The sequence below is a fragment of the Haliotis asinina genome, chromosome 15, assembly GCF_037392515.1.
Source record: "Haliotis asinina isolate JCU_RB_2024 chromosome 15, JCU_Hal_asi_v2, whole genome shotgun sequence".
Taxonomy (NCBI): Eukaryota; Metazoa; Mollusca; class Gastropoda; order Lepetellida; family Haliotidae; genus Haliotis; species Haliotis asinina.
In genome coordinates, this window is record NC_090294.1 from 7,677,807 (window position 1) to 7,704,464 (window position 26,658).

The window sequence follows — 26,658 nt, forward strand, 5'->3', positions numbered from 1 at the left end:
CTAATATACAACTGTTAGACATTTACATCACGGGTAGAATTAGTGTTCAGAAAATAACATGCTTGTCGTACGAAAAGACTAACAGGACTGAGTGGTCAGACTCGCTGTCTTGGTTGACACCCTTCACCGTATCCCTATTTTCTAGGTCGACGCTTACAATGTCCGGTCCAGACTCGGTTATTTGCAAACATTCGCCACATAGTTGGAATAGTGCGTCGTTAAACAACAAACAAAATGAAACTGATTGATTATTCAAACAGTTTGTCTTCAGCCAATGCCTTCACTATTACACCTATATCACGAGGTGTATAAATAGTCGGGCACAGTGTTTATGCACTGGCACAGTTTCCCGCTAGCATCTGCTGTTTACGCTGATGACAACCAGTACTCAGTCAGGTTGGCATTGTGGTTCATTGCCAACAAGTACTACGAACATCGTTTTGTCAGGTAAACTAGCTTATGTGTGACGAGCAATAACACCATGCTCTTATTTGTGTTGGCATGAGTGTCTAAAAGGTTTCCATTCCACAAAACACGCATGCACGCGTGTGTTGGCTGCATGAGAAACGTGTGTGTCTATCGTTTCATATTCACGGTGTATTTTCACATAGGCTGTCTGGTTTCACCAACAAATGATGTAGCAAATTAAACATTATCGAGTTAGTCATCCAAAATTGAATCGGAAAGAAATGGCATTCGCCGATGCTTCCATAATAGGAATGAGGTTAGTTTTGCGCCGTTTAAGCAACATCCCAGCAATATCATTACAGATCACTTTTCAGTTTCCACTCAAGGTCTTTATTTCCACACAAGGTTGCTAAGTTTTGAACATTGTCGCGATTGCGTCCCTTAGATTTATCAGGATCCTAAAGCATAATCGGGGATTCAAATCCCAGATTCTGTTACTGATGTTTCTAGGATTGTAAGCACTATGCATGTGTTCGGGAACAAAGGAGCGCCGTTTCGTGAATGCTGCACTGTTCGATGTGGCCTTTCTAACGACATTTGTCGAGAAGGACAATATAAAAAAAACCCCGGCAAAATCTTCATTGCTTTAAAGATGCTTTTTATTTACATTTATCCTCTTTGACTTCACTCCTACTGCACAATCCGTCAATAAATTAGCTGAATATATTTTACAGTAGACATATACAGTGGTTTAACACAAGGGTGATAAATAACCAATATGCGATACATTTATTTAACTGTCGCGAATTATATACAAATGAAAATGGCATCTGACAAAAGAGCCCTCATAAATTTCCCTGAATGTCCAAAAGGAACCGTAAATACCTGGAACAATACATAACAATAACAAATAAGCGTTGAATACACAACACAAATCTTCAAGCGTGATAAACGCAGTCGATGTGCAAGGTCGATAACTCTTTCAGCTTTCGTTAGCCTCGTTTGGGATTCATGTATGACGTCAGTCATTCACAGAGCCGCTGTTTGCAGGCAGGCCTTGCTGTTGTCTCCAGCACGCCAAGCGATGACGGAACCATCTCTGAAAAAAACAACATAACATCAGCGTTTAGTAGAGGCCGGTAATAGATAATGATAGTAAAATCCTTAACTGTACACATTTCATATATTTACACAGGCAGTGGAGTAGCCTAGTGGTTTAAACGTTCTCATGTCACGCGGGATACCCGGGTTCGATTCCACACAACGATACGTGTGAAGCCCATTTCTGGTGACCCCTGGGATGATATTGCTGGAATACTGATAAATGCTGGTATAAAACTTAACTCACTCACACATAAACTCTAGCGGGGGAACTCTAGTGATTATTTATTTACGTTGCCCATAAACTTATATATTTTCCTATGTGTTATTTTCATGAATACAACTGACGTGTCTGTGCAAGTCACCTGTTGTCATCACTTGTTGGTGCTGATTCATAAAAACATGTTTATCATACAGTCTCAGTCTTGCAGTGGACTTGGGGAGAGAATTTTAATGAACACGAAAAGACGCGTGTCTCTTGTGTGTCAGTTTAAACGCACTCTTGTATATTTTTCATGAATATGTTTTGTTGAGGAGGAACGCTTTTAATGGCTAAACGACTTCTTTATTGGAATAGATGCAACATTTTGGCGTAGATCCCAATATCGTTATCAAGCAGGTGATTGAGATCTACACCGAAACGTCTCATCCGTTGCAATAAAGAAGTTGGTTATACATAAAGCGTGTTTCTCTTCATCATACTAGCGTCTACATGCCACTGCAAAAAGTAAATTAAATGAGTTTTGTTGCTGTATGTTACATATTGACTGCATAGGATACATTAGGTTTATGGCATGGTTTCTACTAGTCAAGGCCCATCCCGATACATGTACATGTATAATGAGATAATAGGTTTGTTAGTGTAAAGTATTTAGAAGTGTAGGTAAATTGCCATCTCCCCAGTACTGCACCTAACCAAGTATTATAGGACAATATATATGTCACATATATCGAAATAACACAACAAAGTGCTGAATGGGCTCATAAATTGTTTAACACATCGCTTAATATATTTGTTACCATTCAAAATCTAATACACGTATTTTTATACCTTAAAATCAAAATACGACGTCTGAGCGACATAGCCCTATCTGAAATCTGAACATAGCATAGTTTAGAACCGGTTTGGTATCATACAATCTGAAATCTGATAGTTCTAAATATAAAAAAACAATCACTTCTACACTGTTGGTTTTGTTTCCGGAGGAAATATGATTTAAAAATAATATTCTCGGATGATTTTGAACATATGATGTTACAGTGCTGTAACGAGACATTCCTGTAGTTGTAACATAAGTTAATGTAGAATACATTACAATACACAGCATATATGTTTACAATATCTGTGAATGAATAAAGTATTGTCTGAGCTAGTCTGTGGTAGATCTAGCCGCTCTGGGCACTTCACATGCAGTCAGTGGAGCTACACGAGATAGTCAAGATGACATGCTGTAGATTATATTCATATGTATATTATCTGGTATCTGTTCCACATCCGTGACTGTAACCGTACATCACTCTGCTTGCAGGGGGGGGGGGGGGGGGGGGGGGTTGGGGGTTGGGTTATCTCACACGTGTCCTATAAATGCATCAAGTATCAATAAACGCGTCATGTACCACCACTGCAATAAAATAGAACGCGGTGTTTAGTATCCTTCCAAATGAACCAAATTCTCGAAAAATATCGCTCACTGCCATGCAGTAATGCAGTATGGATGAAATGCTCTGCAAACGAATGATAAACATCCTTACAAAAATTATTCAATATTTTAAGACTCCATTGTCCGCGCTTCACTTTGATGAATGTCAATCCAAGACTCGCATCGGGTACGTTACAACAGACGGGTATAGCAGATACAGCCTCATCCTGACAAGCGGAAGCTGGGTGGTTCGATTCCCGATCCTTACGCGTGATGACAATGTTGTTACCCAGCCTTGTTACCCTCGGCATTACTGGATAAAACATGGACTGGTCGGCCCGGAGTTTGTACACTCTCTCTGGGGGAAGTATTCCATTTACTGAAACACGGTATCTTGAAGGAAAAGAAATATTAGGTCTAGACTAGAACGGCACGCACGCACGCACGCACGCACGCACGCACGCACGCACGCTCGCACGCACGCACGCACGCACGCTCGCACGCACAGACGCATTAGATAGACTGACGCTCAGTATCTGAATATATATAATTTTGATGGTAACAAATAAACCTATTTAAAAAAAAAAGGAGTCCCGGGGAGATCCCGAACCTGAACTTGCTGAACTGCAGGGAGGGCTAGAAAAGTGGGCTCAGGGACTGTGAGACAGACCAACAGACACACTGTGCCATACAGGGTGTAATCTAACTCTGACACCGGTGTATATTTCTGACCATCAGTTTTGACAAGGCGTGGTTGTGACTCCCGTGTTATAAATGTCATGAGAATCGATCACACCCGACTTTCGTGACCCAAACCATATTCACTAACAATACAAAGACGGTATACAAATATCATCCAAATCAATCGGCTATTGAAAGGGTGATGACGTAACATTTATAGCCCCTCGGTGCGGTGATAAATCACGACAGAGAAATTGACGTGCCACTTTACAATATTTTACGAGCGATTGAAGTCTTAGATTGTACCACCCGTTTATAGACATCAAAATGGACAGCGAAGGTAATATCATAACCCTATATAAATACATTCTATTTGGTGTACGGGCGTGGTTTGCTCGAGGGCGTGGGTACTAGGCGTGAAAGTATGTACGTGTTCTACAAACAGTCGATTGTCATTCAGGGCAAGGCAATATATACTGTATATATATATAAGTTTTCCGAGGTGAATAGGTACGTGAAAATCTGGGTTAGAATTGGTCTTAAGCAAGCCAGCATTGTCGTAACAGGTGACTAAAGGGATCGGGTGGTCAAGCTCGATGGCTTAGTTAACACATGTCACCGAATCCATATTGCGCAGATCAATGCTCATGCTCTTGAACACTGGATTGTATGATCCACACACAGTTTTTAACAGACCACCGCCATATAGCTGGAGTATTACTGATAGTGACATGAAACATGAAACATGAAACCATCTGACCAACCAAAAAGCCAGCTAAATGAACTGCTAAACAAAGCGACACTGAAACTCACATTTTAATAGAATCTGTGAGTGGAAAGTTCTATAAAAGAACAATCGTTCCCATTTGTTACCGGCGAGAGATTCTAGTGATGATGGTACATCAAAATACAACAAAACCAACGGCTCTAATTTTTCAGTCTACACAAGTTGGTTATAATTTAATTTTAAAAACCCTCACATGTGACAACCTCCGATAGCCGTGTATATTTATTGATGGATTAAACCTCAGCGTAAACCCATAAAACGACCTCCAACACAGAACGCCCAGTTTAACCAGCACTTATCCCAAACATTAAACATCGTAGACTTCACGTTTAATTAACGCCTTACAAGGGAGGTAATCAAGCAAGTGATGATTTCTCCGATAGACTGCAATGTACACCTGATTGAAGACTTGACAGGCATGACCCTTGACGATCGAGGTCAGCGTTCACAGGCTGCGATATCAATGGTACCGTTTCGTGAGATGTATATGAAAAGGGTAAAAGGTTAAAACATTTCCGTATGCTTGAGTAAAACACATGCTGTGAAGAATGGCAACGTCATGTTGCGCGCCTAAAGTTAGGAGGCTGGTGGAGTAACCTAGTGGTTGACGTGTTAAGAGAGAGAGAGAGACAGAGACAGAGAGATAGAGAGACAGACAGCTAGAGAGAGAGAGAGAGAGATCTATAATTATTTAAAGTTTTATGTTGTTATTGCCCACACCGTCATGTTTTCACATTAATTAAAGCCTGTTATCCTTAACATATCCCATCTCCACATTTACACATTACATCAATCCACCTCACTCTCCTCCAAATAACCCAACCCAACCATTTACTACTCACCCCTACAACATGCAACACATGAGCTATCGTGGGAAAGATACACATCATTTGAACCCTTAGAAACGCACACCTCATGTTACAGTTGATCTATTTAAAAAGTGTTTTACAACAACATGTATATTCTGGTATGAGTTAAATTGATTTTTTTAAAAGACTCTACCACGAGCGGCCTTGACGATTAAGGCATTCCCTCTCTTGTCATCTGTCTGAAAATTGCTTACCCGGGAAAGCCTCATGAATACAACGTCTCGGTTAAATGGCCATTAAATTGGCGGATAATCATACAATATGGCCTGGTAAAGTCCAAAAGCGACAAACACCAGCAGATGCACAAAACGTATTTGACATCGAGTACGATAAAATTATCGAAACAACCTAAGAGTAGAATTAGCTAGGTACATTTTTCGTCCCTTGCACAGAACTTATAAACTCATGAAAACAAATAAGGGAACACCTGAAAGTACAACTGTTCCGTTATTCTTTTGCAGAATTTCACCCACAGTGCAATAAAAAGCGTGTGAAGAAACCTGGAAAACAATAAAGGCACACTTGAACTTTCAGGTGTTACCTTATTTGTTTCCATGAGTATATTTCGTGTTAGGAATACACTTGTTGAACTGTCACCCTGATCAGATTTGTATATATATCAGCAAATATTTCGGCATGTATTGTGCATGCTCTTTTAGTTGACATAGTAATGCACGAATCTCAATTCGTTAGAGTCTCTTTGCTTGAATAAACAAGAACATTTCTGCAAACACATTCCGCAAAACATGTAATGAAAATGCACATGGCACACCTTCTTGTTTACACAAACAACCATGTGTGGCTTAATCACATCCACTAAGCAAATTAACCTGAACTTCAAGGGTCAGTGCCTGCTGATTCAATGATCAACGGGGTCAGGTGGTCCATGCAGGTGTTAATATGCCGACACATTACACTGTCTTTTTTCATATGCCTTGTCCAGCCTTGACCTATCCATTTAGGCCTTACAGGTAAAGCTATAGGATATTGACCATACCCTTACACCCGAACAGAAGAATACTGACCCGTGGGCAGGCTGATTACTTCATCCTATGTCGTGCTTGGCCACGTGCTAAATGTCACTGTTAAGGACATGTCAGGTGAAATAAACGGCACGGTTTAGCTACTACATTCTTTTCGTCACTTGAATCAGTCTAAATATATAAGAACATGAGTATAACAGTCAGATCTTACTCATCACAACGTATTTGCAAAGGGTTACCGTGGGAATATTTATCGCATATGTACATATTGTATGTCCCCAAGAAACACAGCAAATAGAATTCCTCGCGATCTTACTTCATGACGTGTACATATCGGAAACGAAATAGATACATGTATTCAATGTCCATCCAGCACAGACGTGACCACCACGGCAACTCATGGCTCACACCACATTCACACATACACACACCCCTCTTCTAAACCTGTCACCTACTGTCCAACAAGCATGTCCCTCCTTCACGGTATTTGTGGGACACAGTCCGTATTACAAGGTTGATAGTAGCGATAATAACCCACAGCATCTATGATTGAATAGTATGTACATTGGAAGTCATGAAAGCTCTGTGGGAGACGGTATATGTATATGCTCTGGTCGCCGCAGTGTGAAATAGGCAGAAGATGATGTTGTATTGTGTTGTCTGTGTGGTGGTTGCCGTCACTGACGGTCGTGAATGACTCATGCAGTCACAACTGTATATTGCAATAATAACGTACATCCGTGAATGAAAACGGTTTTGTACAGCTGTAGCATATTATGGGAAATCCATTTCATCGACGGTGATGTAAGTTTATGTCGTGTGTGCGGAAGCAGAACATTGGTCAGTGAGATTCACAGGTGCACTTTATTACAACACAGCATCGATCAGAGAAGCATAACGGTTTCATGCGTTGTGGGTATTGCAAGCTCTTTTATGTTTCTGGGTGTACACAGTATTGGTACTGCATCCGTGACGACTGACCACGTGTGAGGGAGGGAGTGTGATCTATAGCCGTTTTCAGTAATATTCCAGCAATATCACAGCATGGGAGCACCAGAAAGTTTCACACATTCAACACGAGTTTGACTCTGCAGCTGCTATGCCATCAGAAGGATGTCATTGGCATTGTAAACACTACACCATCCCGTGTCAGCCAAGCAGTATCCTGTTACTGACATGGCAATACATGGCTGCCATCCTCATCAGCTACACATTGAATTACAGTTTTACACTCTCACATGTCTACAGGTGTCAAACCTATCTCTATTCCGCTACGGACATGACCACACACTCACATGTCTACAGTTGTCAAACCTATCTCTATTCCGCTTCGGACATGACCACACACTCACATGTCTACAGGTGTCAAACCTATCTCCATTCCGCTACGGACATGACCACACACTCACATGTCTACAGTTGTCAAACCTATCTCTATTCCGCTTCGGACATGACCACACACTCACATGTCTACAGGTGTCAAAACTATCTCTATTCCGCTTCGGACATGACCACACACTCCATGTCTACAGTTTCATATCTTTCTGTAGTACAAATCCATGTAAACTTTGGATAGTAATACAGGGTTACAATACAGATGACATGGTCCGTACTGAATCTCTGTCGCTACGCTATGTTTTGTTTTCATAGGTAACAGATTAATGAAAGATAAAAAGGTATCTAAGTTCAATAAATGTAGAACGTCATACTAGTGCATTTAGATGTTTGTATTGAACTTGAAGATATCTCGGGAGCAGAGAAAGAACTCGTTCTTCGGACTCATTGTTGCTCTGCTCACCTGACACCTTCGAGTTCAATACAAAACATCCAAATTCACAGGTATGACGTTCTGCATATATATTCAGCCACCAGAATCTCCCACACCGTCTGCTATCGTCTGACATGGCATACAGACTGTCACCAAAAGTTACGTGAAGGGCCAACACAAAACCCCGGATGTTATTGAATGACCTGTGCTTGTAGCAATCAATCATACGCATGTTTACACGCCGTGTCCAATGCTTGCAGCAGGTACGTGTTGTGAGTCATAGGCCGGGACATTAGCGTGGGTCACTGAATTTTCCATAGCATCTTCTTGCGGCCCATAAACCTGCTCCGGGTCTTTGTAATCATAGCACATACGCTCCTTATCATTATATTTTCTTACGTGTACGTGAACAGTCTTAAGTTCCTCAGAAAAACCTACAGCATTTTTAATGACGATATATCAGTGTAGCAGTGGCAGTCAAAGAACTACATGCATGTCATACACCTCGGGACCTCTTGCAAAACACATCCGGGAAAGACGATACTGTGGCAGTTGTCATAAAGCAGTAGGTCCTTTCTCCTCTAGTTTGAGTGGATTTGTAACTTCCCGAACTGTTTTCGATGTTTTATATGAAAAACACGAGCATGGGTTTGGCGCCGACAGATAAAGAACAATAACCTGGACGATTCGGGACTGTCGAATCTAGGATTACAAACTTAATTAGCGGACCATGTTATGTTTGAGGGCGAAACCTTGTGTCTGGGACAAGAAATCTCAAATGCTTACATATGTGTCATTGTTGTTTTTAGACATCACATGAAAATATAGTTGTGCCCCATGCGTGACAGAAACGTCCAGATTGAACGCTACAGTATCTATGTCAACGTCGTTATTTTCCACTTGTCTATTTAGAATATTGAATTTCCAACTGGACTATCTAACGTCGACACGACCAATTCGGCAAGAAGAGAAAGTCGATTGAAGAACGTCATAAATCAGCTTATCTTGGTGTTATTGACGTTCGTAACCGGTGGGCGATATTGGTTAACGATCAATCAGCTGTTACCTTCAGTTACCCGATACACTTCCAGAGCTATTAAGCACGCTGCTGGATTCAAGGCCTAGCATCAGGAGACGTCGCTTGCTTGACACAAGGAGCGTTAACCGCCTTGGAAAATAAAGTATATACTGGAAAATTAGATTTAACAAACATTAGGCTGAACAGAGCTGACGAAACATTCTAAAGTAAAGTACAGAACCTATTTATGTTACTTCACCGCCGATTACCCGGTTGTTTTCTATTGAGCAACCATCTACCATGTCTATACCTTATTGTGCTTGGCAGTTGCTTTGAGATAGTTGATTACTTGTTGTGACATGTTGAAATGTGCAGAAAATGTATTTTCAAGTAATGACAATAAACTTTAAAGGGACTATGTAAAGAATTCAAACTGCTAACGCGTGCCGTTTGAGGCTTTCTCAGGCAAAGAACCAAGCTCTGATAAGGCAAATATTTCTAGTATGTCCACTTAACCGCAAAGGGGGAACTTGCGACACATGCCAGGGTAGCTGTAGTATTGTTTTATTGTCAGTAGTATATTACAGACACCACAGTACACCCGCACATGCATATGTAAAAATATAATAGTGAAAAAACACATATGCTCTCATGCATACATAAACACACAAACACGTATATGTGTAAGTGTGGGGACATTCACAAATGCACACACAGAGAGGTGCTTATAGTCACACACATACAAACACTTGCAGTCACACACACAGACACACACACACACACACACACACACACACATTAAACACCATGATATGACATACATATACACACGTACACTGTTTATTTCAAGAACATGCATATCTGCATAAGCACACACATACATTATATACGTACAACACACATGAAAGCATGAATGGTGAATTTGCGTGCATGCAGTCATCAACCAACTGAAATACGCCATAGGGTACGCCCAATGCGAGACCAAAGGTCTTTTACAACAGGCAGTGTTGAGCAGTTCAGCATTTCCAAGAAGTGAGAATGTTACATCTGGGACTAGATCAGTCATTGTATGTATGTGTGACTCACGCTTGTGTCACACTACACAAATGGATCCAATCGATACAAAAGCCTATAGCCAACGTTAAACTCAATTCTCGTTGCCACGCGCACATGTATGTGTAGTTAAAGTAAAGGATAATTTTTCTATGTACTGCTGTTTGATATGCTACAGATTACTCGCCGTTGGTGTTCACGAGTTCCCGACTCTATGGAGTGAAACTGTTTACGTCCCAACATGTTTATATAAGTAACTATTAGTAGTTTGCTTCCCGCTAAACACACAATTGTGTGCCAGCTGGCTTTTCGACTTGTTGCGATATTAACGTATCACCCTACATAGACGTCTGAATGCACACATATAACAACGTGGTTTTCTATGCAACGCTCAATGCGGCTAGTTTGCTGCGCTTGCACTTTTGAATCAAATAGACAAATATAGAGTCAGATTCCTTGTCATCAAACTGGCCAAGCCGAATTCTCTCTTGTATCGAACACAATGTATAATATATATCGAGACAACAGTGTTCGACTGTACTTCTCGGTGAGGTGATACTTATCAGTTTAACAACTACCGATTACTTGTAATACACAGACAAGTTTTCAGTTTAACAAATGACCATTAGCACACGGTGCTAAAAGTCACAGGACATGGGCACCTGACATTTTAACCCTTTTGAAGCAACCTAGTACTGACCCTACACCACACCTGGGCAGTTGGTTAACCCTGTGGATAGCTGCTTCACGTAAGCGTGATGGGAGTATATGGTCGTGGGTTCGAGTCCAAGATCGCCAGGCTATCACACACAGATTTCAAAATGAAGCTGACAATACGCTATACTGAAAAGTGTTCAATGTGTAAGGTCCACTTACTTACTGCGTCACGCAAACTTCAAATTAATTCATCAGTAATAACATTATACCCTTTTGAATAATTGTCTTATTGATGAACTGCCTTCACAATGTGTATTGATATGTTCCCTTCATCTCATTTAGAAGTACAGTCGAATCTGTACATACTGGACAATAGGATTTGTTGTAGAGTTTTTCAGTTGTCAGATTCCAATTGCACCAAAGCGGCGGGGAGACGATCGTTATCTGGCATTCCCTTTAGTCAATGTAATACTTCACACATCGCGTTAAGTACTTCATCCCTCGGCTTAGCATTGCTGGAATGTAATTAGAAATGCCTGAAGGAACGGGAGATCAGCTCTATGAAAACTAATGCATGTACGTATAACCATTGGCGATGCTACAATCAATAAGTTTTAAGTATGTATTCTATTCCAAGATGAGAGAAATATGCCTGTCAGACCTGAAACTGAACAACACGGAATGATCAAGTTGTGACATGTGTTCCCACTGCAACTTGACAGAAATCCTACAACACAATGGGACCGACCACCGGACGACCATAGGAAACCACTGCCGCTTCAAGAATAATCAATATTTTATTCATGTAATCAATTGAATGTATTGTATGCTACATTGGAAGTTTACCGTTATATGACTGAACCAGAGAAGCAGGTGATTGATGTCGGCCGTTAGAGAGTAACACCATGTTTGGTCGCACGTTGTTGTCAAATACTGTTGCTTACAGAGCACAATCTCATTCCTAAGTTCAAAGAAACGCTTCCTATCCCGAGGCTTATCAATCATATAAAGTGGTATCCTTCTGCAAGGTTTATCAGAAACCAGAATGATCTAATGGCGGTCATATTGCTATGCTGTTCCCTTATCGCGATTCAATATTGCCAAACGAGTCTTTCATCCAGAATATTTTAGGATGACGATATATATATACCGTCATGTTTGCTCATTTCTCAAATCAATTAAACCAAGACTGTTTGAAATTAATAATTCATGTTCTAAGACGCTCCCTCTTAATGGGCTGAAAAGCACATCTTCCTACCGTGGAAACGGTCTCTTCTGGCTCTAAACTTGTAGATTGTCGCACCTCATCAGACAGACAAGGAGCGCACAGATCTATAATCGAAACTGAATGCAACTCGGGTGGTGGAATCTCCTTCTGGTCATATTTTCTTCCAAACTAGTCGCGATAATATATTGTAATACACCTCCATTCTATTACATAACATCCCTGGGGCTATTAAACGGCATATCTTAGCTTTGGAAGTGGTGCTACCATTTCCGATGTCATATTCGTGTCATATTCAGAAAGAAACTCTGACCCTGAAGGGGTTCAGGTTATTGATCACAATACACTACATAAACGAAGTAACATATAATTTGCCTCAGCAGGTTTCTAACAAAAAGAAGACATATGGCGAAATATATTTCATTTTATTATCCATATCGTGAAACGTAACCAGTGCCATATACATCATACGTGCACATGTACACATATCATTTATGACAAGCAACCATTGTTGTATTTTGTCGTCTGTGACGTCATAAAACAATGGTACGTGACGTCATTTAACAGGACCATCACACTTGCTTACCGTGTTTTACTGCACAAATGTACATGGATAAAATGGATACTAAAGAAATAATTACACTCGAGCAATTGTGTCATATGACTAGTACGGAAGTTACATTGCTCGGGCAATACAACATTTCACACGAGTTTCGTATACGTCAAATGACCGCATCGTTTACTGTGCTGCACTGTTCTTCCCTCTCCGTGTGTAGCGTGGAAACATCAGCGTACAGCTTATCAGCAAAATTAGCGGAAACATTTTTTGGTAAAACATATTTGCTTGACACTCTCCCTGATGTAGTGATTCTACAACTGAACTTACTTCAAATGCATGTGAGATGCCTCATTTTCGCAAAACAAGCATTACATTTTGAAATACTTTATTTTAAACACATTTTTGATTAATGATTAACATTCCCCACAAGGAATGACACCTGACTACGGACTGGGAATATATCCGCTATGATCATTTGTATCACATCGTGGTTCAGTGGGTTCCTTAAAATGGAAGTCTGCTTCACTTCCGAACGCTGCTCCAAACGTTTGACACATTATTCCATTATTCACATTTGTTTGTAAGTCATAGTAATATTCCAGCATGGAAATAATTCAAAGAAGGCAAGGAACAAACCCGGATCACGTCGCGAATGAACGATACTGCTACACCCTTCCATTTCATTTGAATCTGTCAGACCAAACTACACATACAGTAGGTAAAGAAATATATACAACTCGGAACAACAATCTGAAACCGAAAAGCAGCAAAGAACTTTTGAATAGCTCTTGACTCAACACTTTTTAAGAAGCAGCAGCAACTTGCTAGTAAGAGCATGTGGACATGAAAGAGGCTACCCCTTCCTTCTCCCCCAGTCGGAACCTGACCAAGGCTACCCCTCCCTTATCCCCCAGTGGGAACCTCACCAAGGCTAAATCTCCCTTCTCCCCCACTGGGGAACCTGACCAAGGCTACCCCTTCCTTCTCCCCCACTGGGGAACCTGACCAAGGCTACCCCTTCCTTCTCCTTCAGTGGGAACCTGACCAAGGCTACCCCTCCCTTCTCCCCCACTGGGGAACCTGACCAAGGCTACCCCTTCCTTCTCCCCCACTGGGGAACCTGACCAAGGCTACCCCTTCCTTCTCCCCCACTGGGGAACCTGACCAAGGCTACCCCTTCCTTCTCCCCCACTGGGGAACCTGACCAAGGCTACCCCTTCCTTCTCCCTCAGTGGGAACCTGACCAAGGCTACCCCTTCCTTCTCCTCCAGTGGGAACCTAACCAAGGCTACTCTTCCCTTCTCCCCCAGTGGGAACCTGACCAAGGCTACCCCTTCCTTCTCCCCCACTGGGGAACCTGACCAAAGCTACCCCTCCCTTATCCCCCACTGGGGAACCTGACCAAGGCTACCCCTCCCTTCTCCCCCACTGGGGAACCTGACCAAGGCTACCCCTCCCTTCTCCCCCACTGGGGAACCTGACCAAGGCTACCCCTCAATTCTCCCCCACTGGGGAACCTGACCAAGGCTACCCCTTCCTTCTCCCCCACTGGGGAACCTGACCAAGGCTACCCCTCCCTTATCCCCCACTGGGGAACCTGACCAAGGCTACCCCTCCCTTCTCCCCCACTGGGGAACCTGACCAAGGCTACCCCTCCCTTCTCCCCCACTGGGGAACCTGACCAAGGCTACCCCTCAATTCTCCCCCACTGGGGAACCTGACCAAGGCTACCCCTTCCTTCTCCCCCACTGGGGAACCTGACCAAGGCTACCCCTTCCTTCTCCCCCACTGGGGAACCTGACCAAGGCTACCCCTTCCTTCTCCCCCACTGGGGAACCTGACCAAGGCTACCCCTCCCTTCTCCCCCACTGGGGAACCTGACCAAGGCTACCCCTTCCTTCTCCTTCAGTGGGAACCTGACCAAGGCTACCCCTTCCTTCTCCTTCAGTGGGAACCTGACCAAGGCTACCCCTTCCTTCTCCTTCAGTGGGAACCTGACCAAGGCTACCCCCTTCCTTCTCCTCCAGTGGGAACCTGACCAAGGCTACCCCTTCCTTCTCCTCCAGTGGGAACCTGACCAAGGCTACCCCTCAGTTCTCCTCCAGTGGGAATCTAACCAAGGCTACTCTTCCCTTCTCCTCCAGTGGAAATCTAACCAAGGCTACTCTTCCCTTCCCCTCCAGTGGGAACCTGACCAAGGCTACTCTTCCCTTTCCCTCCAGTGGGAACCTAACAAGGCTACTCTTCCCTTTCCCTCCAGTGGAGAACCTGACCAAGTCTACTCTTAACTTCTCCTGTGATAACCTGACCAAGTCTACTCTTAACTTCTCCTCCACTGGGAACCTGACCAAGGCTACACTTCCCTTCTCCTCCAGTGGGAATCTAACCAAGGCTACTCTTCCCTTCCCCTCCAGTGGGAACCTAACCAAGGCTACTCTTCCCTTCCCCTCCAGTGGGAACCTGACCAAGGCTACTCTTCCCTTCTCCTCCAGTGGGAATCTAACCAAGGCTACCCATACCTTTTCCCCAAGAGGGGAACCTGACCAAGGCTACCCCTCTCTTCCTCTCCAGTGGGAATCTAACCAAGGTTACCCTTCCCTTCTCCCCCAGTGGGGAAACTGACCAAGGCTACCCCTTTCTACTCCCTCGGTGAGGAACCTGACCTAGTCTACTCTTCCCTTCTCCCTCAGTGAGGAACCTGACCAAGGCTACCCTTCCCTTCTCCCTCAGTGAGGAACCTGACCAATGCTATCTCTCCCTTCTCCCCCAGTGGGGAAACTGACCAAAGCTACCCCTTTCTACTCCTTCAGTGAGGAACCTAACCAAGGCTACCCCTTCCTGCCCCAGCGTAAGGCGGTGACACTTCAACTGTATATGTATTTTTGTTGCTTTAACCGCTCTGTTGCTCATTTAGCATGCAATGTTCCCCAGATAATGTGCCTTCCACGTGGTATCGTTAGTCGAGGGTGACTACTAGCTCAATACAGTACTACTGTCAGGTTCATGATCACACGGATCTCTCTGTGTCGCTTGGCTGAAGAAGGCATAGATTGGAAGCATTCTGCTTTCCTTGCAGTAACTAGACCAGATAAGGATATGTTAGTTGAGCTTTGGCTCGTGTACTGTTACGACATGCGCGGAACAAAATAAGGAGTATCAGATGTAGGCATACGTTTTTTGCGACATTGTATAAAACATTGCTTTGTGTTTGTTTTCACTTTTATACATTCTAAAGGAGGGTCTTAGCATGCAATAAAGGTTACAAATTGAACTTAAAGACGTTATTTCCTCGAAATACAGCTGCAATAAATCAATATTAAACTGTATATTTCATTCTAATCTGAAAATGTGTGTGGGAAGACTGGAGTTTCGCACAGATTCGTGAATAAATCATTCACTTGACGCTGAAAATACTCAAGAAAAATATCAGCTATCTCCATTTTTAGCCAATCTCGTTATATACCGTGGTTCGGCACTTTCATCACAAAGAACATCTACAGGTAAATAATAAAGTGTGACTTTTTAAAGAACATTGCTTCCTTCAATGATTAATTATTTCATAAATAGACACGGGGGACAAGAGCGTATGTTACAGAATGACATTGTGGCTTTCATTATGTATTAGCGACGAGTCACTTTCCTTAGTGAAGGTGTCGGTGAAACTCGTTGCGGCTGTACGTACATCCTATTGATAAAACGTGGTATGCATCTTTCTTTTCAGTATGTCTTACCTGTAAGTGTACGGCAGCTACAGTGCTTCTCTCTCAGTATCACGATATATTATATCCACGTTCTTACATGAAGAATCACTCTTCAGCGTAAACTTTTAGTTTCAAAACATGTAGAAGCAGTTACTTGACTAAAGTATTTGATTTTTTAAAATAACATCTCGTAACCTTCAGAAAAAAACTGTCCTAGTTCTTTTGTGTTGCCGAGATGATTATACAGGTTGTACAAGTAAAGTGTAACATTAATCGAATATTTCTATTTTACTTTCATATTTTGAAGACACTGGGACACTGGGATGACCATTGTGTTGGTGTAAGTCAACGTATGATGCTGAGCGTCATTGTGGAAACATCTAAAAACACGTGGATTTCATCTGTGGCGGCAAGGGAAAGAGATTGAGAAAGGAAGTGGGGGAGGGGAAGGGGGAAGAGGGGGCAGTCATAGAGAAGGAGGGGGCAGCTTTTCTTTGAGACCGGTGTTGTTGTCATCTATTTGCCTGTCAATCAAGCACGGGTTTGATGGCCCAAGGCACGAATCCTTACAGGTCGTAGCGATAACCTGATCATACCTAGATTCTGCCTGGCTGCTTAATAATATGTCTGCTTAAAAACAACATCACGCCTCTATGTTTATTGTAATCCGTAAAGCCAGTTACCGCCCCCGTTCTGCAAAGCGAGCTTATCACCTGCCTGTCAGACTTTAGTAGTGTACTAGGGGGACGGGACAGTCGTTCTGGGAAGGACGGTTTGTGGCTCTGGTCTGGTACACCCATTAAGCCGGTATTACAGAACATGCCTCATTATGCTACACCACACCTCACTGCTATTCTCATCTGCCTAATCCCAGTGTGTGCATATCGTTTGAAGTCAGCGTCCCCTATCGTAACTCTTGGCATGCTTTGATACACAGACCATAACGTTATACTATCATGCACGATACCGCCGCTCTGACGAAGATCATCACTAGTACTGTACCTAAGGTGATGCTGGTAATGTACGTTACTCGCTAACTCAAAAGTCTGGATGTCGGTTCAATTACTGACATCCTCGCGTGATTTTTAAAATGCTTATTCTTCAGCACACAGACATTAATAAGCGAATTCAATGCATTAAATGTATTTGCACCATCAAGGTTTATCAGAGTGCTAAATAATTTTGATTGTATACACGTGGAAGACGGGGGACATAATCGCCAAGCCATGGCCATCACCCTGCCGCCATGTTGGGATCTTGGTGACAATGAATGAATCAATCAATCAATGAATGAATGAATGTCTAATGTCTAAGGTACATAACGTTAGGCAGTGGGGCAGATGGGTATGGTTGGGTCATACAAACATTAGAGATGATTCTAAAGGTTGTTCAGAATTATGCACTTAATTCTTTATGTAATGGACAATACTATCCAGCTTGTCACTATAAGAGTCATTATCAAATTTCGTGCATATTGCATGTAGGTAAAAGTAAATATAAGATAAATATGCACGAATTTTTAGGCTGAGTCATACACAAGACAACAGCCTGTAAATAATGAAACGTTGGCTTGTCAAAGTGATGGAACGAATGAGAACCGATCATCGCCATCGGGACACGGCACTCTACATGGAAATCTGCGAGTTCCGTGCTGGGATTCGAACCAAGGACTGTCTGGATCCGAATTCAGAGAGATATGAGATGACTCTATCATTTGTGGGATGACTCCACGCCCCACTACATCAGGTTCTTACAACAAGCATCTGCTACAGAGACACATGTACGTTGGGTTGAATTATTTCAGATGAAACGCTTTTGCGCCAAGATTCCATGAATATTTTTGGACAAAGGCAGTAGCTTCATAAACCGAGCCTGCGGTGACCTTCTATTCCGTTTTTCGCATACGCATGATAATCATACAATACATATTCGACCTAAGTTCCTTATTCTGGTGAGCGTGTCGTGAAATTGTAGTCCTCCCCACAGACAGAATTAACCCGGAACTCTGCGTGAGACGCGGTGTGGTCTCCATTCCACTGTTGTTGTTGCCAGTCTGCTGATTAAATTATCTGAACGTTGAAACACCGTGGCCTTTTAATGTAGGTGGTTGAACATATCATACAACAGCAGCATCGATATCGTGAAGTTCTTTTTATTAAACGTTCACCACATAACTTTGTCCTTAAACGGTTTTAATAAGGCATACACTATCAGAGAATGCAAATGATAACATCTAAATGTACACTGGTCTCGTTTCGCATCTGAATGCAAAGCCTTCGATTTTCATCATGTGTAAATTGTCAGAAACTTCTATTGCTTTCTGTGATAGTGCTTGAACAAAGGTAAACCATGTCAATTCACTCACTCGACGACCATGGTTTAGCTAATCGACGAACAAAAAGAATGGAATAAAGAACACGGGTGTAATTTTCTGCTCAAACGACTCTACTACTCCAACTGTCTTGACTCCAATTGTAGACGACTTTCCCAAGGGTTTCCAACATACTAAAATTACGTTTATTCAATTCCGCCAACACATTGTATCAGTTTCAAATAACGTTTTATATCTACGTAGTAATTAACAAGGCCTCTGGTGCGTGAAATCCCCGATGTTTTATTGACAAATGAGTGACAGCTACATACACGAGACTTCCGCGTACGTTGTTGACAACACCGGCCACTGACTTGAGCCTGTGCCAGCCTTCAGTATCACGTAAGAGAAGCATGACCGTGGGAAGTGACGCAAAGTGACAATGGTGCCCGTAATTAGTGCAACTGACATCAAGTGAAATCTACCACGTGGTTGCAATTCCCCTGGGACTGTGCGAGACTGCTGCACCACAAATGTCAACATCAATTTGTTTCATTTAACACAATATATACAACATGTGACTACTCGGAAAGGGAATACGTACACCACCCAATATCAGCCACATGTATATCGTCACACGTCAGATCTGTGACGACAAGTCGGCTTTGACTGAAGGGTTGCGAACAATATTTCATTCATGATTTAAATCGAGGCTATTTTAGGTTATTTTATACTTGTTGAATATTTATGCCCATATAATACGTAACCAGGAAATGATTCTCCGACTGACACGTGTAGTTTTACATTTTCAACTATGTGCGCATGTTTTGTCATGTTCCATTCTAACACGTACAGGTCCTTTTCAACACCCGTCAGTCAGTGCTCTCAATCTGTTGATCTTTACTATAAGTCGAGGCTAGTTTAGGTTATTATATTATTGCTGAATATTTATATACCTGCATAATACATAACCTACCGACACGTGCAGTGTCGCATGTTCACCCATTGTGACATGTTTTGTGTTCTTCCATAACAACAGGACACGTAGAGGGTCCCTTTCTACCCCCTTCATTCAGTATTCTCTGTACATAAATCTTAACTTTCACACATACTCTTAAAGAAATGACATTGCTTTCCTATTTGCGGACACGCCTCCATTCCCTCTGCTGATTGTGAATCCCTGCTTATTCTCGACACGTTTTGTCAACACTTGACTGACCTCCCTCGTCTCGTGCTAGGGCTGTATACACATATATCTACCTGTGTCCATTCGGGGGCTAAATGTCCTTGGACACATGTGTGTCAGCTGGATTCAGGGGATTCACTAGCAGACATGCCTGTTAAGGCGTACCAATTAAAGAGGAATCTCTTCATGTACTTAGTCGTATTGGGATATCTCGTTTGTTGATGGGCAAGGAATGTCAACGTGTCAGTACTTTCCCTGTTGAACAAATATTGACCATAACTGCGTTTTATGCGTCAATGGGGTCATATGGCTCATAGTGACATAGAAATATACATAATGAATATATGCCAACCTGTTTTGTCACCTTACAATAAATGTGTACGGAGCTAGCATGCATCCGTGTCTGACCCCATTTCGAAAGGATTTCACCTCTGTACCTACTGTAGTATTATCATAAGCTAATATTATGCTGAACAACAGCCGTGATGTTATACTCAACAAACGCAGCCCGCGTTATGATAAAGTAGAGGCAATATTAAGATCACCCCGATATACATGACAATACATTGCGTTACGTTGGTTTGATATTAAAAGACACACTATTATGTGGCAGTGTGATATGTATGGCATGTACAACGTAGCAACTGTGTGGTATTTATCACATATATTATTCACCCATAGTGTGATATTTTTTCATATATACCATTCAGACATACGACACATATCCATCCATAGTATTATGATCCTCACATTTACCACACAGACAAACGTCCCATATTATTCAGACTTAGTGTGATATTCCCAATACACATAATTCAGGGACACGTGATACGCAATAGAACATTGCGATAACATTATAAAAAAATACCACATAAACTATGAAACAAATAAAAAATAAAACATTCGTCGGCTATTTTTTTCTTGTCGCGCCAGTAACCCACATACCTGCTGGCCGGTTAAGTGACTGCGTCACTGAGTGGGTAACAGATGAAAGAAACGTGCTTTGATTCTGGTAAGGTGGGTCAGTTGGATGAGATTGTACACAGGGATATCAAAGGAGAGTTGATACTAGGATGATTAGATGAATGGCCTACTTTCGCAATGAGTAAGATATTTTCAAGACAGCAGGATCATTGTTCTCTGTGAAAACCTCCCTGTAATTACTGCACGAACTATGTGACGCTGAGATAACATACCTAGGGGTCGTACACAGCAGGTACCTAAATGTATCCTTTGAGCAATGTTCACTTTTGAAATAGATTCAGGTACACCATGTCTGATGTAAATATTACAGTCTGAATTAGACAGACCAGAGAGTGAAATATGAGCGTCGACCCATTCCATCAGGCCACGGTGACCCGCCTCAAACCCTGACATCCTTAATTGTGCCCGATGAAGAATCTAGTCAGCGTGATGTCAAATTAGCTGAATTCTTCGCTAATTGTTCACAAATACCATCTAATCACTCTGGCCATAATGGCATGCATAAGTGAGTGAGTTAATATTCAACGTCACATCGGCAATATTGCAGCCATGTCGTGACGAGAACGATTAATTATAAAGAAAACATATGAATTAATGGCACACTGTAATAGCCTGTCAACGAAGGACAGTAAATATAACTAGAATGTCACAGAAAATAATGTAAAACTAGTAATTGACCTAAAACAGTTTATCTATAGAGGCCAATACAATATAAAAATGGACTATAGATTGCTAACAACTGAAGGTAGATCACCATAATAAGGACGGCATACATAAGTAATATCACAGGTTATAGGTGAGGAGTTTTGGGTGGTTACATATATCTATTTATCACAGAGACCACAGATTTGAGAAGCTGGCATTCATTATAACCTCAACCAACAACTTAGATGCCATCGTAATGACTGAATTGTGTATTACGCTGCTGTCAGCTGTGCTAAAGTGTTATCATGATTGGAGAATGGACCATTGGGACCATTATGGAACCGAACCCGACTCTTTACCGGGGCGATCGAATGTACCGTCCACTATACTACATGATAATCGAAACACATACCATCAGTAAGACACCACTTCACTAACACTTCCTTATTCCACAGACCTGTTAACCTGAACGATCTTCCAGAACCATTCAGGTTAATATGAAATTCAGTGTATGGTCACACTCAGATCAGTGATGAATCAATACCTAAATTCCCAGTGAAATCGTTGTGATTACAATTTTTTGTATTCAAAAGGATTGACTCTATAAGCTAACTATACACCACCAGCACAAGATCAACATCATATCTTTGAAATGAAAATACTACTTAGAACACAGTTGTAATGATATGTCGTCTATGACACCGACATTACTTTATTAGGCGATAAGGTACACTTTGTCGCGAATTATTATAGGTTAGATATTATAGGTTATATATAGATGCAACTCAGTAACGCTTTTCATTTTCAGCAACTGCTGTGATCTAAACTTGCCAACGTTAGCTGTTACATATATATCCACAGTTCTGTACTGGATGCATGTATTTGTTATATCAACACGATAACCCCATAATCCCAACGTACCAATTCACCTCTAGTGTGACTATGAACAGATTGTCAAGCCCTGGTTTATTTGAACACTTGATACCTATACACAATTGAGCCGATGACCTCCGTTACATTTGTCCATGTATTCATCTCACAGCAGCACTGCATTAAGACAGCTGGGCACATGTCACTGTTGACAGCAATAGACACCGAGCGCAGTGATATACAGCATACACGTTACAACCGCCGTGCTCGTGGTGTATCAACCCAGCCCTAATGAGTCACTTGTTTCGCTGTGTTTACCGACTAATACAGGTGCCTATAGTTCAAGGCCTTACTGTGACAAGGCGATTAAGCAGGGGTGGAAAGAAGACATTTCACTGTAATGTGTCAATGCATCGTGACTGCATTCGTAACAACTGAATGGTCAGTGAGCTTAGAAGCTTCGTGTTCTTTTACCTATTGAGGTTATCGTCATTGTCATCTGATTTCTTTTTTTTTATTTGTGGATAAACATACACCCCGTAAAATATTTTACACAGTGACCTTAATTCAGAAGTTTCAACGCAAGGTACATGTTAGGCTTCGTATCCTGACTCTCTATTACGTCATATCACAAGCCCATGAACTTAGTAACCTACTACATAACATATAGCATCATGCATGCAAACGCAGTGGAAGCAGTATTGTGATATATATAGATGTCAGTGATACAAGGTATATCTTAATGGCAGATTATCGCTAGCACGTGAAGCATCAGGTGTATTAATATGGCTGTTTCAGTTAATTCGTTCCATGCATCAATTTCGACTATTTGACCAATTACTGAAAACAGTGTACTCCCATTAATCTGTACTCCGTGATATCTGAATCTCTCTCCGGCAGTGGATAACGTTTACACGTGTATACTAACAATCAGAAAATAGGACAACTGTCTGATTGCAGGCCGATATAAATGAATATGAAATTACTTAAGTTTGTAGGAAATACGATGAGAGTCATTTGAAGAAGTCATATTGTATACTAATTACAATCTAATAAGGAATCTTCTGGCTCCGTTACACAGGTTGTCCAGTTTGTATGCTGTTTCGAGCCGTGGAAATATTTCGGTACCAATATTTCAGCTATATGATGGTGGCCTTTTGAATGAGAGAGCCCAAGATAGGCAATTCACTGATAAACATCGAGTGGTCTCGATAAATGGGGTACGGCACCTGAATCTTCATGACAGTGAGCGTGACCACCCGATCTCGTCGGTCGCCAATTACAAGCTCTGGTTGTTCAAGGCCAGTTGTAATCCGGGTGTTCCCGCGGATGGTGGGGGAGGGGAGTGGGGGAGGGGAGGGGTATGGAACTAACATCATCCATTGCACGATAGGCCTGTATGCAACATGTGTTGTACGCAACTGCTATACCAGACTGAGTCAATTTCTGGTGCCAAGCAGACATATGAAACAAGCTGGTATAGTTGTAGCGTATGGATAACAGTTGCTGATTTCAGTAATGGGACACGATGCTGATATCCCGCCTGGAGAGTGTTCCGCAACAACGTCACGTTACGCTCATTAAGGCATTTGACGGTGATTGCCATTTAACGTAAGTGGTCGAGAAATTGCGTAATCATTGACCATATTGTACACTTACTATGCCAAATGTTCCTTCATATGTAGCTATTTGATTGTGTGACATAAAATGACATTCATCCGTGTGCCAGTAGCATGAAATGTGTTCCACCGTACCATATCCACATGAGATGTTCTTAATTAGTTTTACGCCAGCGATGTCGCGGCGGGGGATACTAGAAATAGGCTTCACACGTTGTACCCTAGACTAGCGCCTAGTCTCTGAATTAGTCTGTCATACAGACTCTGATGGAAACATATCTAAGAGGCCCACGCAAGTCTAGAAAACGTGGCAAGTCTAGATTTCCACAGCTTTGAAAAGGAGCCCAAAGGAGACCAGAGATTCAGAACCTGAACGTTAGGAAATCTAGACTTGTTTCATTTAGGGCTTTAGCATTACACAGCAGGAATGTGGTTCTGGTACTGTGTGATAATGGTTATAACCGTGTGGGGAATCGAATCCGGGTCTTCGGCGTGACGACCGAATGTACGTCTTGACCGCTAGGCTACACCACCGCCCTTTTATATTCCAGATGAAAATAAGTAATACTATTTAAATGGGCTTGAAAATAAATTTTAAAACACAGCACAACCCTAAGCATTTACATGTACCTTAACGATTCTTTTGTACCTCTAGAAGTATACCATCGGGATGATTATTACACTGGTCTAGATTTTATAACTATAATATATATACCATTTATATGCTCATGGATGTAAACAGGTGAAAAAACCTAAGCATATATTGATTTACCAAGATTTGGGTTGCCGGGCAACCGTATTATCGCCCGATCTCGCTTGTTTCTCATATTTACCCCCTCGTAACCTGATAACATATCCTTCAAAAGCTTTCGATTTCACGTAGTTCCAGGTTTGATTTTTAGATTACAAGAAATCTGTCAGGGTTTTTAAAGTGGTTACTTGTCCACCGATCTCATTTCCAAATAAGCGGTGAATGTTTGACAACAGCATCAGTTGTAAGCCTGGCGGTGGCTTTGATCACCTGTCATTTATATGTAACCCTGTAGATTTCAATCAATCATCTGTCACTTGTGTAAACATGGCGACAACATGCATGGACAACAATGTTATGTATGGAGGGAACTCGAACGAATAAATAATGCATACAACTGCAGGCAGTATTCATAGAATAGGTCTGTGCAGGCCCGTTACCGAAAGATATTGGTGACACGTGTTGAAGTGCTTTAACCAACTATTCTTCAAGCGCCGCGTAACAATTCAGTTTTACACACAAACGTACAGCGGGTTCGAGAGCTGACTTGTTGCATACTATAAGTGGGGCACTTTGACACGGTAGATATCAGTCATAAATAGCGTGGGGCTAACGCCGTTGCGATCAATAGTTATCGTTTAATATATTTTGCTCTTCCATGCTTACTCGTCATGTTTAATGTCCCATAACTGATTTGAAACGAGATTGAAGATTTTGTATATGTCTGTATATCTGTGAGGGTTTAGTCTTTGAGGGTCGTACTTGACTAGGTGATCTATGCAATGTGTTCACGTAGACCGAATGCAAATCTAACATTATTATCATAATTCCTCTTATTATAGTCCGTATATATTCCTATTATACAATTTATTATTATAATTATCAACAAAATTACAAAAGACCTCCCGCTATCATCATCATCATCATCATCACCATCATCATCACCATCATCATCATGCTTACCTTGACTTCTTCTTCGTCTAATCCCACTTCAGCCGCGATTAACGTCACATCCAAGTCAGAGGGATTCCTGTTCTGGCGGAAATTTGCCTCCAGTTTTTTATGTTGTTCACTTCCTATCTTCGGCAGCAGGTGTGACGGAGAGAGGTGGGCTTGTATTCCGGCCATGTCGCTGTACATCACGTTAGTGGTCATCACAACTGGACAATCACTGACAACGCTGGACGCCGTCCCCTTCCGTCGGCACTGACAACACGCCGAGGAAATGACCAAATCAGCTGGTCGTGGAAACGACACAGAGCGAATTGCGTTAACCGTTGCAGCAAGCAAGCTAGGTGTATTCAATAGCAATGAGACTCGGTATAGTGGAGTAAAGCCACGAGTGCTGTCAGTCGTTAGTCCCTAGCTTCGCTCTCTCACACACACTCTCTGCCGGCTCTTTTCTTGTCTACCTCGCCACTGTGGTGATTGTATATATAAATAAGCCCGACCAGTCACTCAGCCAGTCGCTCGTGATACGATAACGTAAAGACCCTATATCGCAAACGTTGTCAAAGGCTCTCTGTCAGCGCGGAAACTGTGTCGGACTCGCTATTAGACCTTGTGACGTCCTTTGTTGATATCAGGAGCGTCGCCGAATCTTCTGGGCAATAAATATTGATTAGATATTGATTCAAGTTAGACCCAATCGACGCGCCCTGCGCTGCAACACGTGACTATTATCGATTGAATATACGTCATGTGGGATATAAATAGTACCAAAGCTATTGTGTGCAGAATGCTGATAATATCAGTAACGTTAATGCACGTGGCTTGACTTTTAAATCTGGTGAAAAAATGGGAAGCAAATTGAGACAAAAGGAAGTGTCACACAATATTTTG

The 26,658-nt window shown here is 42.0% G+C and overlaps 1 protein-coding gene across 1 annotated transcript; it reads right to left on the reverse strand.

Moving 5' to 3' along the window:
- Positions 1-1,049: 1,049 nt before the first annotated feature.
- On the reverse strand, positions 1,050-26,167 carry LOC137265399 (homeodomain-only protein-like). Its single transcript, XM_067800799.1, has 2 exons — positions 25,780-26,167; positions 1,050-1,507 (listed from the first exon to the last, which is right to left on the reverse strand). The coding sequence occupies exons 1-2, from the start codon at positions 25,969-25,971 to the stop codon at positions 1,430-1,432; spliced, it is 270 nt and encodes an 89-aa protein (XP_067656900.1). The 5' UTR covers positions 25,972-26,167; the 3' UTR covers positions 1,050-1,429.
- Positions 26,168-26,658: the final 491 nt, after the last annotated feature.